This window comes from Symphalangus syndactylus, chromosome 6 (genome assembly GCF_028878055.3).
Source record: "Symphalangus syndactylus isolate Jambi chromosome 6, NHGRI_mSymSyn1-v2.1_pri, whole genome shotgun sequence".
Lineage (NCBI taxonomy): Eukaryota > Metazoa > Chordata > Mammalia > Primates > Hylobatidae > Symphalangus > Symphalangus syndactylus.
Genome location: NC_072428.2, coordinates 13,138,008 through 13,157,162, shown reverse-complemented (window position 1 = coordinate 13,157,162; position 19,155 = coordinate 13,138,008). Strand labels below are relative to the sequence as shown.

General features: G+C 39.1%; 1 protein-coding gene across 3 annotated transcripts in view; it reads left to right on the top strand.

Moving 5' to 3' along the window:
* Positions 1-1,346: 1,346 nt before the first annotated feature.
* HSD17B12 (hydroxysteroid 17-beta dehydrogenase 12) overlaps positions 1,347-19,155 on the top strand; it is a 163,842-nt gene continuing 146,033 nt past the window's right edge. Inside the window, exon 1 of one of the 3 annotated variants that reach the window (XM_055281861.2) lies at positions 1,347-1,770. In XM_055281861.2, the coding sequence (XP_055137836.1) occupies positions 1,611-1,770 (160 nt within the window). In that variant the 5' untranslated portion in view covers positions 1,347-1,610. Of the gene's footprint in view, positions 1,771-3,574; positions 3,965-5,677; positions 5,729-19,155 lie in introns of those variants that run through there. The other 2 variants (XM_063641851.1, XM_063641852.1) reach the window with 2 other exon arrangements.

The following is a 19,155-nucleotide window of genomic DNA, read 5'->3' as shown; positions in this document are numbered from 1 at the left end:
GAGTTCAGTCATGATTTGGCTCTCTGTTTGTCTATTATTGGTGTATAAGAATGCTTGTGATTTTTGCACATTGATTTACAAGACAGGGATGCCCTCTCTCACCACTCCTATTCAACATAGTATTGGAAGTTCTGGCCAGGGCAATCAGGCAGGAGAAAGAAATAAAGGGTATTCAGTTAGGAAAAGAGGAAGTCAAATTGTCCCTGTTTGCAGATGACGTGATTGTATATTTAGAAAACCCCATCGTCTCAGCCCAAAATCTCCTTAAGTTTTACACAATTTTTTAAACTTACCTTGTGGTCGTTCTCCTCTGGAACTTTGCTAACGTAGTTCCCATGCCTCTATCTGGACTTCACACTTCTGTGCCCCCTGGAAATACCACTCCCCCGCCCCCCAACCCAAAAGGGAAATTTAAAAAAGTAAAATTTTGTATCCTCCTTTGAAGACAAATTAAAGGATATAGTCTCCTTCCAAAATTAATTGTTCAGCAAGCTGTGTTCCTATATTTTTCATTCACCATACAGCTCTGATGCCATCGTCTAACAGTTATTAGACTCCATCACGTTATTTGCCTTGAACTCCAAATCGTTGGGAACTAAGTGATGTTTAGTGCTTGGCTGAGAGGGAGGTCTGGCATTTAAGGGCTCTCTATGAGTGAGTGTAACCTGGGCGAATGCCTGCAGTGAGGAAGGCACAGACACAGAAGACTGCAAGCCTTTATCTGGAAAAGTTTATGGCAACAATGACAGCACGCTTAACAATGATATATTTATTATATAATTATATCATATATGTAAAATATATATTTATTTAATAAAGAGTTGAAAATAAAACTGTGGCTCCACACCTATTTCTTTTTTTTGTTTGTTGTTTTGAGATGGAGTTTCACTCTGTCGCTCAGGCTGGAGTGCAGTGGCGCGATCTCGGCTCACTGCAACCTGCGTCTCCCGGGTTCAAGAGATTCTCCTGCCTCAGCCTCTCGAGTAGCTGGGATTACAGGCGCCCGCCACCACGCCCGGCTAATTTTTGTATTTTTAGTAGAGACGGGGTTCGGATGTTGGCCAGGCTGGTCTCGGACTCCTAAACTCAAGCGATTCGCCCGCCTCGGCCTCCCAAAGTGCTGGGATTACGGGTGTTAGCCACCGCGCCCTGGCTACGCCCACTTCTTACTACAATCTTTCCATTCACTAGCGGCTTCTCTGATCCCATTTCCTCTTCGAACCTGAGCTCAAACCAGCCTGGGTCTGACCGGCCAATCCGCGAGCAGTCTTCCGCAGTCGCGAGTACGGCTGCAGCCAATGAGAGACCGGGGCGCCTCGGTGGGGTGAGACAGGGCGCTCACTGGCGGAACCCCGGGGGACGTGGTGACGGGAGGAGTGTGGGAGGGGCAGTGGAACTGGAGTCAGCCAATGGCTGACGCACTACGCGCAGAGGGAAAGACAGATCACCAATAGCGACACGGATATGGCCCCGCGGGCGGGGTTTAGGCCCAAAGTGGTGTCGGAGCAGCGCCTATTAGTGTCATCCTCACCGCCACGGCCGGCGCCTCCTCCTGGATTCATTCATTCGCTCTTTTCATTCACGAAGGTAGTGAGGCCTAGTGGAAAGCCATGGAGAGCGCTCTTCCCGCCGCCGGTTTCCTGTACTGGGTCGGCGCGGGCACCGTGGCCTACCTAGCCCTGCGTATTTCGTACTCGCTCTTCACGGCCTTCCGGGTCTGGGGAGTGGGGAATGAGGCGGGGGTCGGCCCGGGGCTCGGAGAATGGGCAGGTGAGTCGGATGCAGCGCCGCGTCCTCGCTCCCGCGGCGGCCCGGAGCAGGCCTGGCCCGTGATGACCAGTTCCGGGCTCTGCTCCTGGCCTTCCCCTCCCCAGCTCTCCTCTTTCTCAGGCTCCTGCGCCCCGCGGGCCCCTCCTGGCTCCCTTGGCTGTCTTCTGCATGCTTAGACTACTTGCAGAGTTTTAAAGTACGAAATACACTGCTCGCTCAATCCTGGGAATCTAAAGCGCGGCTTAGGGTGTAGGAGAAACCTGCCTTAAATCTCTGGGGCTTGTGCCCTTTAAGCCATTCCGGGTTCATGGAGCCAGTCAGTGTCCCTGCTGCCTCCTCAGTCACACGCTGTCCTGTTTGGTTCGCCCCTTGTAAGTGTTTTTAAAATAAAGTTTTTCGCTTGGTTTGAATATTGGCCCTGTGCTAAGGATGCAGAGCATTCTGTTAACATGTTTGGGCTGAGGATGGAAGGGGGTGTAGGGACACAGAATTTCAGAAGGCTTTTTGCACTGCGGAATCGTACCTCCCCAGTTACGATTAAGATAGTAATCGTATCTGGATTTGGCCTGTTTCATACAATTACAAAGCCCCTTTAAAAGGAATACTCGCTAAACTGTTCTGGAGTCCTCACGAGCAGGAAGAACTATTGCTTCTGTAAAATGATAACTCATCATGTTAAAATCAGATTTTTTTTTTTTTTTTTGCACAAGGACGTTTGTAGGAAAAAGTATACCTGTAAAAAGTGAACTGAACACATGGAACTTGTAGTCAGAGGATTTTTAAAATGGAGGACGAAGGTCAGATTGAGGAAATAGGGAAAATTATCTGCAGGGAAGTTTTGCCCCCCCCCCCCCTTTTTTTTTCTTTTTCAACCTATTTTGTTTCCTTCTTTGCTTTATTTTTCGTCTCTTGGCCTTTTTTCCCTTTAAACCAAGTGATTACGTATGATATGCTTGTGGTCCTACCCTGAGATGATTATTTATTTTGATGTTTTATAATCGAATGTGCACTTCCTAAGCATTTTATTGAATTTTGGGGTGGTTAGGCATTGCCTGCAGACTGGGCTCAGGTAAGATACACTAATAATGTTACTCCATGTTCTTTGTTTATTTAGAAACATTTAAACAACCTAGTAGGAAAGGCATATGTTAACCTTTTGGGTTTATGTTAACATTAAGAGAAAACATCTTAGCAGTGGATATGTATGTGAAATCTTTGCATGATGTGGAGCAACATTATAATACTGTTTCACAATCACCTGTTTCTCTGAAAAAGAAAGTGAAATGTTCAGCTGAGTGCGATGGCTCACGCCTGTAATCCCAGCATTTTGGGAGGCCAAGGCGAGTGGATCACGAGGTCAGGAGTTTGAGACCAGCCTGACCAACATGGTGAAACCCCGTCTGTACTAAAAATACAAAAATTAGCTGGGCGTGGTGGCGCGCACCTGTAGTCCCAGCTACTCAGGAGGCTGAGGCAGGAGAATCGCTTGAACCCAGGAGGCGGAGTTTGCAGTGAGCCGAGATCGCACCACTGCACTCCAGCCTGTGTGACAGAGCGAGACTCATCTCAAAAAAAAAAAGAAAAAGAAAGTGAAGTATTCAACTTGGTTATAATTAAGATTATGATTTCCCAATTGACTTGCCCACATTCTTCATTGTTAGTTTTGGAAAACCTGTTTGAAGACTTTTGCTGTAGTTATGCAAGACAGTTATGCTTTAGGGAATTTTATCAAGATAAAATTGGTAATTGGTAAGCAAAGACTAATGTTAATAACTTGTTGTTTTCTTTTCTTTTTTGAGACAGGGTCTCACTTTGTCACCCAGGCTGGAAGGCAGTGGGTATGGTGGTGTGATCATAGCCAACTGCAGCCTCAAACTCTTGGGTTCAAGTGATCCTCCCATGTCAGCCTCCTGAGTAGTTGGGACTACAGGTGTGCGTCACCACACCAGCTAATTTTTTTGGTTTTTGGTAGAGACAAGGCCTCACTATGTTTCAGAGGCTGGTCTGGAACACCTGAGATCAAGCGATCCTCCTGCTTCAGCCTCCCAAAGTGCTGGGATTACATGTGTGAGCCACCATGCCTGGATGTGTTTTTTTGTTTTTTTGGTTTTTTTTTTCTCTTTAAAATTGACCATATTGGTTGATTACTCAAATGATAAGTCCAAGTCATCTACATATGAGTGTATAGTAAAAGGTAAGTGATGTAACATCATAAGTAACATTTGTATTGAAAAGATTTGGCCCCAGAGGAAGGATAATTGATAAATTAAGGGAAGTATTTGTGTAAGATTTAGATACAAAATTTGAACTGGAACACTGGAACAGCAGAGGATCATAGTATCATAATTGAAGTGAAATGCTGACAGGTTCAATTTACCCTGGGTTGTTGGAATTTTTTTTTTAAGTGCTTAAGCAGAAGAAGTGATCTTAAAAGAAAATACTTCCTTTATCTTCAAATTCTGGGACTCTTCAAAAACAAAATTAAGAGCAGCTCATCTTAAACAGGTTCTTCACATGGGTTGGAGGGGTGAACTGAAATAATTTGAAAAACAAACTAGCAGAGCTGACACTTGAATAATTAGAGTTGTGATTAAAAATATTGTTCCACCAAAGTTATGATTTTAGAATTGTTGTATATAAATAGTACTAGTAAGTTTTTTCCCTACAAAATTACTATCTTAATCTCGAGTTCTTATGCAGCCTTTGAATCTACTTTCTAGTACTAATATTTAATATTTTCCTCTTTATAACCAATTTTATATTTTAAGTATTTTATATTAGTATATGTTGAATTGATAGTATATTTTTATTCTTGTTATTCTTAGTCTCTTCATGTGAGTATCTTCATGTGAGTATGTTTAATCTGTCTGCCTCAGATTTTAGGATCCGAGGGGCAGAAAGCGTGGATTCTCACATTTTGTCTTTTCTCACCAATTGGCTCTTCTAAACTTACGAACAAAAACTTTGAAAAAAGTTGAAATACAGATATGCTTCACAATCAGTAAAACTATTCTAGATAACAGGTTCCTTGGTGTTGTTAGGCTTTCAAGACTGCCCATTGCTTGGCCCACACTCTATCTCCATCTCCTGGTCAAGAGCTGGGCCATCTCTTTTTCCTAGTTCTCACCAGTAACATTCCCACTCAGGTGAATCCCCTGTGTTCCCTATACCCCTAGAAGGTGGGTTTAGCCAATTTAGTAGGTAAGACTTCTTTGTCTGTCATTGTTACCCGAATACTTCCTGTATTTCTTAGGAGAACAAAAGGAGATCCTGTGAATGTGGAGTTTCAGGTGTTTGATGGTCAGTGGAGCAAGTAATCAAAGAAAGATTGATAACAAAGGTGGTTAGTTTGTATTAAATAAAGGAAAGAACAGTCACTGCTATAGAGCAATAAAAAATGTAATCTGTAGAATGTGGTTTGAGCATAAATACATTTTGCATGTATTTGAGTAGTTTTCATTACTGGAGTTCATCTAAAATGATTGCTATTGAAATAAAGTGGAGACGATAGATGCAAAGGCAAGGTAAGTAGACTTCCAATGTCAAGGTATTTTATAACTTTAAACATAAGACAGCACTCTGAGCACTTATTTTTAGTTTTTAATGAAGAGGATATTGTTATACACAGTGAAGAATAAATGATCCACTAATCAGTTAGTGAGTTAGATTTTTTAAAACAACTTTAGTGGGATATAATTAATATACCATACAATTTACCCATTTAAAGTGTGCAATTCAAGGTTTTTACTTATGTTCACAGGGTTGTGCAACCATCATCAAATCTAATTTCAGAACATTTTCATCTTCCTTAAAAGAAATGCTGTACCCATTAGGCCCCTCACTCCCTGACCCCCACCTACTCCAGCCCTAGTCAACTACCAATTTACTTTCTGTCTATGTAGGTTTGCCTGTTCTGGATATTTCATATAAATGGAATCATATAATAGGTATTTTTTTGGTGAGTGTCTCTTTGATTTTTGCATAATTGTTTTCAAGTTTTATCTATGAAATCTGTACTTCATTTTGTTTGTATTGCTGAATAATATTCTGTTTTGTGGAGTGAGGTTAGATTTCAGAAAAAGCCTTCAACCCTTTGTTTTGCCCTCTGGATGTTTACATTAGCAAATCCCTAAGATGTTGTAGCTTCTGGTTGCTGATGGAACTCATTTGGCTTTGTAGTATTCCAAGGTTCTCCTAATTCAGTAGATAGTGAGGACTTAAAAACAGCATGGAATGGTGTGGTTCTCCTCTGGAAAAACCATTCACGAAAACATGCTTTGCTTAGACATGCTCAAGAATCAAAGGATTCTCAAAATCACAGGTGTAATCACAATTTCTGTTTTCACATTGGTTAACTGCACAGGGTTAACCTCAAATGACTGAAGAATACTTCTGTAACTAGAGCTTATTAATAGTAGGTGTCTTTCTTTAACAAGAGTTTGTGATATCACATGATTTGAAGAATTATATATGAAATGTTAGTTATTTAAATTGACAACCCAGAAGAAATATTAATAACTATCATTTATTGAATGGGTGCTTGAAATGTGCCAGGAACTTGAGATTATCTTTAACCTCTTTGAGCTGTGCTCCATTGTCCCCAGTGGACAGAGGAAGAATCAGAGGGTTTAGTAAATTGCTTTCATTATCTATGGTTTCATAGCTATTAAATTGCAGAGTCAAGATTTGAAACCAAGTCATCCGTTCTGCAACATTCATACACTGTACATTGGTGATGGGCCTATAGACTGGATGAGTACTCAGGAGTAGATTTCTTTATACCTACAAACTTTATTAAAAGCTTTTTGATTGAAGACACACTTTCACTTTTTAAAATTTAAATTTTTGTTTTATTTTTAAGAACAATCTCAGACAAAAAGAAGGCACAATTTCAAATTTGCACATTCTTGATTTTTCTGGAAGGATTGCAAAATAGTTGGCACATTTTAGGATCAAGTAGCTTGGGATTTTCTTCAGATTTGCAACCATGAATCTTGTTGTCGTATGAGAAAATACTGGAAAGTTACTAAGGTGCTTAACAAAGCAAAGGGTTTGACAGTCATCAGAATGGCGGGATTTGACTTCAAATGCTATTTTCTGTTTATCGCTCTGGCATTCTTGAACGGATTTAGTGACTCCCTGGAGGTCCAGCTTGGTAAATGTCGTATGCTTGCTGTTGACATTCTAGTATTAGGGTATAGATACCTGTTCTTACTGGTGAGCCAGTGTTGATCGCAGCAGTCATTACATGGGTTATATTTTTCGCAGAGGCAGGGAAGGTGAGGGAAGGCAGAGAAACAAACTTAGTAATAAATGTTTTTGAATATTTGTTCATTCTGCCCTTTGGCTCCCAAAAGGGAGTACATGTGCCTGAATGGAACAAGTTCTGCAGATTAAAGTTGGCAGGGCAACTTTCAAGTACTAGTGCTGGAGTCTACATAAGAGGAAACAGATGCAACTGAAGGATTGGACCTAAAAGCATACCTTTATCTGATTTGGAGGAAAAACCAAAGAGGGAGGTTTCCTGGGATTACAGATCTGAGTCTGCACTCCCTGAATATCTTCTTCCCTCACTCCCCTCCCCACTAGCCCCCATTGCTCCCACCTTGTTTTTTGTTTGTTTGTTTGTTTTTTGTTTGTTTTTTCCTGTTCTTTCTTTCTGTGCAACACTAACTTTCCTATTTAGAGGTCAAACCTGAACTTGGAGACCCAAACCTAGACTTGAATCCTAGCTTCTCTACAGATTTCATAGGCTTATTGTGAAGAGTAAATGAGAATACTTATTCTCTATAAAACAGATAGTACATAAGTGCTTGATAACTTGTTATTATTAATAGTATTATTAGCTTTAGTAGCATTGTGCTCTGATTACCTGAGCTAATTGCCAGGATAAGGTTTAGTAAGAAAGAGTTGATATCTGGGTGACTACATTGTCAAATAACTGAGATTACCATTGCTACTTGCAACTGAGAGTGTTGAGCTTTAAAACTAATATTTTGTTGTTGTTGTTGTTGGTTTTGGTTGGTTGAATTGAGGATAATTTATTTATTTCAGTTTCAAAAAAATTTGTCAGTGATTGTGCACTTTTGGAACTCTAATAGTATTTCTTGTATTCATTCTGGTGGGCTTTTTCACAGTTTACCTTATTAGTCGTGTGTATGTATATGTGTGCATGTATCACTTCGTTTGCTCAAAAGCGTATTCGCACTATAATATTTCGTGAGTGAATACTTTTTTCCTTGAGATTCTGGTGTATTTCAATTGGGGGTCAGATGTTTTGCTTTAGTTTTCTATTTTTTGTTCTACTTTGCAAAACAATTTGTAAATTTTTCTCTTTCTTCTGAAACCTCAAGTGCTACACATCTAAAAATGCTAGATTGAAAATAAACCAAGGCTGGTTAGACAAAGCTGGTTACAGAGTCATGATAGCAGGGCTGTCATACTAGTTTTGAAAGTGTATAATGCACTGAGATCAAAAAGATGTCCTTGAATAGTATTGGGTAACAAGCTAACCTTTCTTCATCTATGGTATCAGGAAATTACAGGGAGTTACAGGGAACTGAACACTCTGCCATATTTAATAAACATTAAATATAAATTTGGTAGTTATTTATTATTCATTCTCAAATCTGTACAAAATTGTTGTGAGCAGATTTTCCTTTAGTAAGAAAGATTTCTCCAATTAAAGTTTTAGTAACACCTTGCTAATTGGTAAGACTAATTCGTGAAAAATTAAATTCTAGGGTATGTTGACCAAAATATAGTTTTTAATTTTGAAAGTGTGATAAAATAAGTCCATACCTTCTGGAACTACCATTCTTTTTGAATTGTTGAAGACTCTGAACCAAATTCCTTGGAAAATCTCTTTGATAGTAAATACATTGAATAGTAAGCGTATAGAACCAGAAACTGCTATAAAGTTAACCATAGAGCATTGAGTATATAGTTTATTTGCTTCATGGAAAGAAATGAATACTACAGTTGGTTGACAATTTTTACACAAATTTAGTAAGCCATTTTGTGAAAAAACTTGAGAAAATAAAAAAAACCAGGAGACAGAAGAGAATCATGATAGAATAGCAGAACTGGAAGGGATGTTAGCAACCTCTTCAATTATTAGGGAAATACATGCTGGAAAAGGTAATGACTTGCCCACGATTATGCATCCAGTTAGAGAATGGCCAGGCCAGACAGTTCAGTGGCAAAGGGCAGAAGTGGTGGATGCATCTGTGGTAGATTGATTAAAAGCAATGATAGGAGCGATGAGCAGCAGGCTCTGACAGCAAAGTGGAAGAGATTTGTCTGGGTTGAATTAGAGGAAAGTGGTGAGGAGGAAAAGCAGAGGTGATTAGTGGTAGTGATGAGGATGCTGGCAGAACTGGACCTCATCACACATTCCTGAAACTGGTATGAGGCAAGAAACAGTCCTCTCTATACGAGAGCCTAACTCTTAAAGAAATGACATGTACCTTTTCGGCCCTTGAGGACACCATTATGCCATGCTCTTGGTACACCCTACATAGATATTAAGACGGGGAGGCACTTGTTCATTGTATATAGTGGTGCAAGCTAAGTTAGTTGATCCAATATCTCCTACCCAGAGTCTCAGCTGTGCTTATATCCCAAACTACTGATTATGTGGATGACACTTAATTGCCAAGGAAATACTGCATTTAGTATATGTTCCTCAAGGTGGCCAAAAAAGAATATAGTATTTTTTAGAAATTTAAATACCAGTGTAAAAAAATCCTTTAATATTCCTAGTCTGGAGAAAACTTCTTCAGATTGATTTTACTGTAATGACTGGCATTAACTGCTCATAACCAAGCTAACTTCCAGTAGGAATATTGCCAGCTTTGCTTTACTGATAGCTGAGACTCTAGTCCTGTAGAAGCAGTACTCATACAGTAGACAGGCTCCCCTGATCTTGCACATCCAATCTTATAATTTTGCTGTGGAACAGGAAGCTACTGCTTATCTGTGTGTTCCAATGCCTATCACTGCCTGTCATGTGTAAGGAGGTGATGATCTCCTTATAGATAATGTGAAAACAAAAGCTACATTGGGCTAGACAACAACATTCACACATTCTGAATTAGAGCAGGCTGATTTAATAAAATGTTACTGTAATGGTGACATTTTAATTTACAAAGCCCTTTTCAAGTATTCTTTAATTATTTCCATAGCAACTCTATGAGGCAGGTTAGGTTGGCTTTGTTATTTTCATGTAATATACCAAGACCAGATGGAGATGCAGTGACTGGTATAAGGGTTACCCAGATAGTAAGTAGCAGAAGAAATTGAATCTAGGTTTTCTGACTCTCAGCTCCATGTTCTTTCTAATTTACTGCCAAAGCTGCTGAACAAGGGTGATTTTAAGGCCATTTGGAATACTTGCACATGAGCTTATAAGTTGGAGAATTTCGCAAATGTTGCTTGAAAGTGAAAGGTTGGCCAGGTGTGGTGCCTCATGCCTGTAATCCCAGTACTTTGGGAAGCTGAGGTGGGAGGATTGCTTGAGCCCAGGAGTTCCAGATCAGCCAGGGCAAAAAAAAAAGAAAAAAAGAAAAAAAAATTAGCCAGGCATGGTGGTACATGTCTGTAGTCCCAGTTACTCAGATGGCTGAGGTGGGAGGATTGTTTGAGCCCAGGGGGTTGAGGGTGCAGTGTGCCATGATTGCATCACTGCACTCCAGCCTGGGTAACAGAGCATGACCCTGTCTCAAAAAAGAAACATAAAAGTTAAAAGTCCGTTTATATCATGGCAGTATTCAAACTCATCTGGATCATATGAATCAGTCCAGTGTACTTGTTAACATTACATTCTAGGGCTTTACTACAGACCTACAGAAAAAAAATCTGTAAGAAAAGAGCATGGGACCATGTATTTTTAACAAATAAGATGACTCTTAAGGTCATGCATTTTGGGGACCAGGCGCGCTGGCTGACACCTGTAACCTTAGCATTTTGGGTGGCCGAGGTGGGCAGATCATTTGAGGTCAAGAAGTTCTAGACCAGCCTGGCCTGGTCTAGTAGAGATGCTGAAACCCCATCTCTACTGAAAATACAAAAATTAGCCCCGAGTGTTGGCATATGTCTGTAATCCCAGCCATCTGGGAGGCCGAGGCAGGAGAATCGCTTGAGCCTGGGAGACAGAGTGAGACTCTATCTCAAAAGATCACGCATTTTGGGAAACACTGGACTAGCCCTAGAAAAAATAGTGGATTATCCATGCAGGCTTTTTAACCAAATGTCTTCTCAATACCAGGGCTTGGTTTATAATAGTGAGCCACTGTGTCCGGCCCAGATGGGTTTTTAAAAATTATCTTTATTGGCCGGGCGTGGTGGCTCATACCTGTAATCCCAGCATTTTCAGAGGCCAAGGCAGGTGGATCACTTGAGGTCAGGAGTTCGAGACCAGCCTGACCAACACGGTGAAAACCGGTCTCTACTAAAAATAACAAAATTAGCTGGGCGTGGTGGTGCACGCCTGTAATCCCAGATACTTGGGAGGCTGAGGCAGGAGAATCACTTGAACTTGGGAGGCAGAGGTTGCAATGAGCTGAGATTGCACCATTGCACTCCTGCCTGGGCAGCAAGAGCAAAACTTCGTCTCAAAAAAAAAAAATCCTTGTTATGAAGTTAATATAAATGATATCTTTTAATGATGATTCTTAAAGAGGCAATAGACTGAAGAGGATGTTCTAATTAGTCTTCTTTTTTTTTTTTTAAGCCCTTTAAATGATGAGGAAGGAAGAAAATGGGTTTAGGTTCTACCAGAAGAAATTAAGATTTTAGTTGACCATCTGGATGACCTTTGTAGTAATTAAACAGTCAGATTGGGTCATTCCTTCAGCAGATAAATAAATAAATACATATATTTCTAACTTTTAAGTTCAGGGGTGCAAGTGAACGTTTGTTACATAGGTAAATTTGTGTCATGGAATTTTGTTTTACATATTATTTCATCACCGAGGCATTAAGCCTAGTACCCATTATTTTTCCTGATCCTCTCCCTCCTCCCACCTTCCAGCCTCCAAAAGGCCCACATGTATGTTGTTTCCCTCTATGTGTCCATGTTCTCATCATCTATTATAGTTCCCATTTATAAGTGAGAACATGTGGTATTTGGTTTTCTGTTCCTGTATTAGTTGGTTAAAGATAATGGCCTCTAGTTGCATCCATGTTCCTGAAAAGGACACGATCTTGTTCTTTTTTATGGAGCAGATAAATATTCATAGTGTGGTAATTATATGCTAGGCCCTGTGCTGGGTATGAGAATATAGTGGTGAGCAAGAAAGCCATGGTCTCAAAGGTCTGATATCCAGAATCTACAAGCAAGTTAAACAAATTTATAAGAAAAAAAACCCGTTAAAAAGTGGGCAAAGGATATGAATAGACACTTCTCAAAAGACATTTATGAGGCCAAGAAACATATGAAAAAAGCTCAACATCACTGATCTTTAGAGAAATGCAAATCAAAACCATAATGGAATATCATCTCATGTCAGCCAGAATGGTGATTATTAAAAAGTCAAGAAACAATAGATGCTGGCGAGGCTGTGGAGAAATAGAAACACTTTTACACTGTTAGTGGGACTCTAAATTAGTTCAACCATTGTGGAAGACAGTGTGGCAATTCCTCAAGGATCTAGAACCAGAAATACCATGTGAGCAATCCCATTACTAGGTATATACCCAAAGGAATATAAATCATTCTACTGTAAAGACACATGGACACATATGTTGATTGCAGCACTATTTACAATAGGAAAGACATGGAACCAAATCAAATGCCCATCAATGACAGACTGGATAAAGAAAATGTGGTACATATACGCCATGGAATACTATGCAACCAAAAAAGGAGTGAGATCATGTCCTTTACAGGGACGTGGATGAAACTAGAAGTCATTATCCTCAGCAAACTAATACAGAACAGAGGACCAAACACCACATGTTCTCACCTATAAGTGAGAGTTGAACAACGAGAACACAAGGACACAGAGAGGGGAACAACACACACCAGGACTTGTTGCAGGGTGGGAGGCAAGGGGGAGGGGAAGCATTAGGACAAATAGCTAATGCACGTGGGGCTTAAAACCTAGATGATGGGTTGATAGGTACAGCAAACTACCATGGCACATGTATACTTATGTAACAAACTTTCACATTCTGCACACATATCCCAGAACTTGAAGTCAAACAAACAAAAAGAAAGCCATGGTCTCTCTATCTCTGCTGGTCTGGCAGAAGACACAGACATTATATAACCAGCTCCAAAATGTGTTATAGGAGCCGGCTATGGGGGCACTAACCTGGTTCAGGGGCTTAAGGAAGGTTTTCTGGAAGAAGCAACATTTAATCCAAGATGTGGAAGAAAAGTAGATGATGATGTTCATAATGGTAATAAGACATAATTTATTAAAGAGCTTACCGTGTACCAGGTACTTTTCTAAATATCTTAATTGACTCATTAATCTGCACATAATCTAATAAGGTAGATCCTATTAATATCCCTGTTTTAGTAAAAGAGAGCTAAAATATAGAGAGGTCAGTTTTCCCAAAGTCACATAGTAAGTGGAGGAGCACCTGGGCTTTGAAGTAAAGTCTGTCTCCTCAATTTCCTCTCTTAGCCACTATGCTAAACGGCATTGATAAATTAGAGATGGGCAGGTGAGGGGTGTTGGAGGACAGGAGAATATTTCAAGCAGTGAGAACACCTTGGATGAAGACCTTGAGGAAACTGAGAACATTTCAGGAAGTTTTTCTAAAAGAATGTTGGGAGGCTGGGGCTGAGGATCCTGAGAGGAGAGAGGCAAGAGATAAAACTAGAGAAATGTAGGCAGGGGGCCAGATCCTACAGGCCGTTGAGTCTACAGTAAGAGTTTGTTTATCCTAAGGACAGTGGTAAGTTGTTGAAAGATTTTAAGCAGTAGAGTGTCATGATCAAGTTTGTACTTAGGACAGTTTACTCTGGCATTTTGGAGAATGGATGTGGAGGCAGCAACTCAGGAGGTTGGGAGACCAGCAGGAGACTGGTGATGGTAAACCAGGCATTGGGTGGTGGTGGCTTGGATTAAGGAAACTTAGACAGGGACTGGGAGAGGGAGTCAGACAAGAAAGAGATAGTAGGTAAAGTCATGGGCCCTTGTCATAAACTTATGGTTGTGGGGCTGAAGGAGACAGCAGAGTTCAAAACGACTGTGAGGTGTCTGAGCTCTGGGTACTGACATAAACACCGAGAGAGAGCAGGCTTTGGGAAGAAAATAATGAGGTTGATTCTGACAGGTTTTATGTGGATATCAGGCAGTCTTACTGTAGATTTGCACCAAGCTGAGCCTAAGTCCTTTGGTCTAGCCATCATTTAAGTTGTTCTAAATTATATGCTATATTTTATAGTCTATAGAAAAGTGTGGTGCCTCAGCATGTAATAGTTTAGGAAAAGGAAAACGTTATTTTTTAATAAGTTGAGTGTATTCCATGTAGCACATTGTGCTATAGTTGGGTCAATCAGTTTGCTATTTTCTCTTTGGGCGGGAAGTATAGTGGAAAGAACGGGTACAGGATTATCACAGGACCTGAGTTCATATCTCACCATATCTTTGGCACTTATTAGCGTGGAATCTTTGATCAGCTATTCTGTTTTTTTCCATCTATCAAACTTGTTCAAAAATCCCCACTTCGTCTAAGATATTAAGAGTCTTTGGAAGCGTGGTAGAAAGTACAAAGCATTACGCACCTACAAGGCACTGGGCCTTTTCTCCTCTTCCCCTTTCAATTAGAAACCTAGAAATAGAATTGCCCTATGAGTTGATCAGCTTGTGTGAGGTTCACATTGCTTCAAGATTTATTTTGGGATCTGTTGCAACTTTGTTGTGATCAACACCTGAGTCTCTTGGTGTGATTATCTAATATATATCAATTTTAGAACATACCTAAAACAGGTTTTTTAAAGCAATTTTTGTTAATGTAAGCTTGTTTCTAAATTAAAAGTTAAACTAATTTAACCACTAATTGTATTTTAAAGAGATGCCTTAAGCTTCAACTTTATTTTTTTTATTTTTTATTTATTTTTTTATTTTTTTGAGACGGAGTCTTGCTCTGTTGCCCAGGCTGGAGTGCAGTGGCGCAATCTCGGCTCACTGCAAGCTCCGCCTCCTGGGTTCATGCCATTCTCCTGCCTCAGCCTCTCCGAGTAGCTGGGACTACAGGCGCCCGCCACCACGCCCGGCTAATTTTTTGTATTTTTAGTAGAGATGGGGTTTCACCGTGGTCTCGATCTCCTGACCTCGTGATCCGCCTGCCTCAGCCTCCCAAAGTGCTGGGATTACAAGCGTGAGCCACCGCGCCCGGCCTCAACTTTATTTTTAACATATACAAAAGGTATGTATGGTTAGTTACTACAGTGGATTAAAGATATAGTTAAATTATTGCTAGTGAAGTATCATTTCAACTATGGTATAATTGGAAGACTTTCATAGCTTGACATAACTGTTTAAAGTCCCATTATTTTATTATAAGCATTATTATAAGAGATGATTATAAGTTCCTGTCATTTCTCACTTAATACCCCACTGTTCCCATCTCATGCTAAAAGATATTTAGAATTCTTTTTCTTTAGCTTAAGGCTTTTTATTATTCTCTTTTTTCATTTTTTCCTCTAGGGAAGTGAGAAAGGAATGTTCTCATTTTTATTTAAGCTAGATTCTGATGAATTATGATGTTAATGAGATAATAGTACCTTTTAGGTATCTGTAGCAAAAGTATCATCTTTGAAATGAGGAAATATTTTCCGGAATGTACTTTGAATCATTTTTTTTTAAAAACACTAAGGAGTATATATCCAAATCTTCTAATAATTTTAGCTCCAAAATATGTATATTTGAAAATTGTGAATTAATTTTTTTTTCAAATTGTTTGTTAATGTTACTGCAAATGGAGACATTTATTTTTCTCTTCTCTTGTGTTCCTGTTTTAGTTTGGGTTCTCCTAGAAGCAGATGTTGAGACACACATTCAAGTTCAGTTTATTTGAAAGGTGATCCCAAGAAACACCAGTAGGGAGGAGATAGAGAAGGGAATTCAGCCCATTTGGCTAAAAATCTAATAATCCGATCAAAAAATGGGCAGATCTGAATAGACATTTCTCAAGACATACGAATGGCAAACAGGCATATGAAAAAGGTGCTCAACATCACTGATCATCAGAGAAAGGCAGGTCAAAACCACAGTGGGATATCATCTTACCCAGTTATGGCTTATATCCACAGGGCATTATCAAGCACTGTGGCCCACTGGAGCTTTAGCCCATACAATAACTCTGGAGCTAGAGCAGAGCTCAAGTTTCAGGGCTATCTTATCTGAGGGGCTGGGAAGTTTGGGTATTTATACACCAGTGGCCTTAGTCACTGGATGAGGGCTGTTGATGGGGAGGAGCACGAATTCCCTAGGACTTCTAGTCTACCATGTACTTGGCATTGCTGGCTTCAGCCACCAGAGAAAGTCCTTATTTATTTATTTATATATTTTTTTTAATTTGTAATTTTTGTGGGTACGCATTAGGTATATATATTTTTGGGATACATGAGATATTTTGATACAGGCATGCAATGTGAAATAATCACATCGTGAAGAATGGGGTATTCATCCCCTCAACCTTTTATCTTTTGAATTACAAACAAAAATGTACAATTAAGTTATTATTGACTACAGTCACCATGTTGTGCTGCTATCAAATGATAGGTCTTAATCATTGTTTCTTTTTTTTTTTTTTAACCCATTAACCATCCCCACCTCCCTCCCAGCCCCCCACTACCCTTCCTAGCTTCTAGTAACCATCCTTCTACTGTCTGTCCATGAGTTCAATTGTTTTGAGTTTTAGAGCCCATAAGTAAGAGAACACACAATGTTTGTCTTCTGTGCCTGACTTATTTCACTTAATATATGATCTCCAGTTCCATCCATGTTGTTGTAAATGACTGGATCTCATTCTTTTTTATGGCTGAATAGAACTCCATTGTGTGTATGTACCACATTTTCTTTATCCATTCATCTGTTGATGGACACTTAGGTTGCTTCCAAATCTTAGCTATTGTAAACAGTGCTGCAGCAAACATGTAAGAGTGCAGATATCTCTTAGATATATTGATTTCCTTTGTTTTGAGTATATACCCAGCAGTGGGATTGCTGGATCAAATGGTAGCTCAATTTTTAGTTTTTTGAGAAAGCTTCAAACTGTTCTCCATAGTGGTTGTACTAATTTACATTAGTGTACAAGGGTTCCCTTTTCTCCACATCTTTGCCAGCATTTGTTATTGCCTGTCTTTTGGATATATGCCATTTTAACTGGGATGAGATAATATCTCATTGTAGTTTTGATTTGCATTTCTCATTGTAGTTTTGATTTGCACCTTTTCATATGCCTGTTTGACATTTGTATGTCTTCTTTTGAGAAATGTCTATATACACATATTCTGCCCATTTTTTGATCGGATTATTAGATTTTTTCCTGTAGAGTTGTTTAGGCTCCTTATATATTCTAGTTATTAATACCTTATCAGATGGGTAGTTTGCAAATATTTTCTCCCATTCTGTGGGTTGTCTCTTCACTTTGATTGTATCCTTTGCTGTGCAGAAGTTTTTTAAGTTGATGTGATCCCATTTGTCCATTTTTGCTTTAGTTGCCTGTGCTTGTAGGGTATTGCTCAAGAACTTTTTGCCCAGACTTATGTCCTTGAGATTTTCTCTAATGTTTTCTTGTGGTAGTTTCATAGTTAGAGGTCTTAGATTTAAGTCTTTAATCCATTTTGATTTGATTTTTGTATATGGCGAGAGATAGGAGGTCTAATTTCATTTTTCTACATATAGATATCCAGTTTTCCTAGCACCATTTATTCAAGAGACTGTCTTCAGTATATATTCTTGGCACCTTTGTTGAAAATGAATTCAATGTAGGTGTGCAGATTTGTTTCTGGGTTCGCTATTGTGTTGCATTGGTCAGTGTGTCTGCTTTTATGCCCATACCATGCTGTTTTAGTTATTATACCTCTGTAGTATAATTTGATGTCAGGTAATGTGATTCTTCCAGTTTTGTCCTTTTTGCTTAGGATAGCTTTGGCTTTTCTGTGTCTTTTGTGGTTCTGTATAAATTTTAGGATTGTTTTTTCTATTTCTGTGTAGAACATTATTTGTATTTTGATAGGGATTACATTGAATTTGTAGATTGCTTTGGGTAGTATGGACATTTTAACAATATAGATTCTTCCAATCCATGAACATGGAATATCTTCCAATGTTTTGGTGTCCTCTTTAATTTCTTTCATCAGTGTTTTATAGTTTTTATTATAGAGATCTTTTACATCTTTGGTTAATTCCTAGGCATTTAATTTCATGGGTGGCTATTATAAAGGGGATTACTTTTTAATTTCTTTTTCACGTTGTTCACTGTTGGCATATAGAAATGCTACTTATTTTTGTACGTTGATTTTGTATCTGCAACCTTACTGGATTTGTCTATCAGTTCTAATATTAATAGTTTTCTCATGGAGTCCTTTGGTTTTTTCCAAATATAAGATTACATCATCTCCAAACAAGGATGATTTGACTTCTTCCTTTCCAATTTGGATGCCCTTTATATCTTTCTGTAATCCAACTGCTCTAGCTAGGACTTCTAGTACTATGTTGAATAACAGTGGTGAAAGTCAGCATCTTTGTCATGTTCCAGATCTTAGAGGAAAGGTTTTCAGTTTTTCCCCATTCTGTATGATGCTGCTGAGGGGCTGTTGAAGTATGTTCCTGCTATACCCAGTTTTTTGAATGTTTTTATCATGAAGGGATATTTAATTTTATCAAATGCTTTTTCGGCATTAATTGAAAGGAATATGTGGTTTATATCCTTTACTCTGTTGATATGATGTATTGCATTCATTGATTTGTGTATGTTGAACCATCCTTGCGTCCTAGGGATAAATCCCACGTGGTCATGGTGGATGATCTTTCTAATGCAAGCTTGTCCATTCTGCGGCCAGTGGGCCACATGTGGTCCAGGATGGCTTTGAATTGTGGCCCAACACAAATTTGTAAACTTTCTAAAACATGAGATATTTTTTGCAATTTTTTTTTTTTTTTTTTTTTTTTTTTTTTTTTTTTTTAGCTCATCAGCTATTGTTAATGTTAGCGTATTTTGTGTGTGGCCCAAGATAATTCTTCTCTTTCTAGTTTGGCCCAGGGAAGCCAAAAGATCGGACATCCCTGTTTTAATATATCATTGAATTCTGTCTGCTAGTATTTTGTAGAGAATTTTTGCATCAGTATTCATCAGAGATATTGGCCTGTAGTTTTCTTTTTTTTTGTTTGTTTGATATGCCTTTGTCTAGTTTTGGTA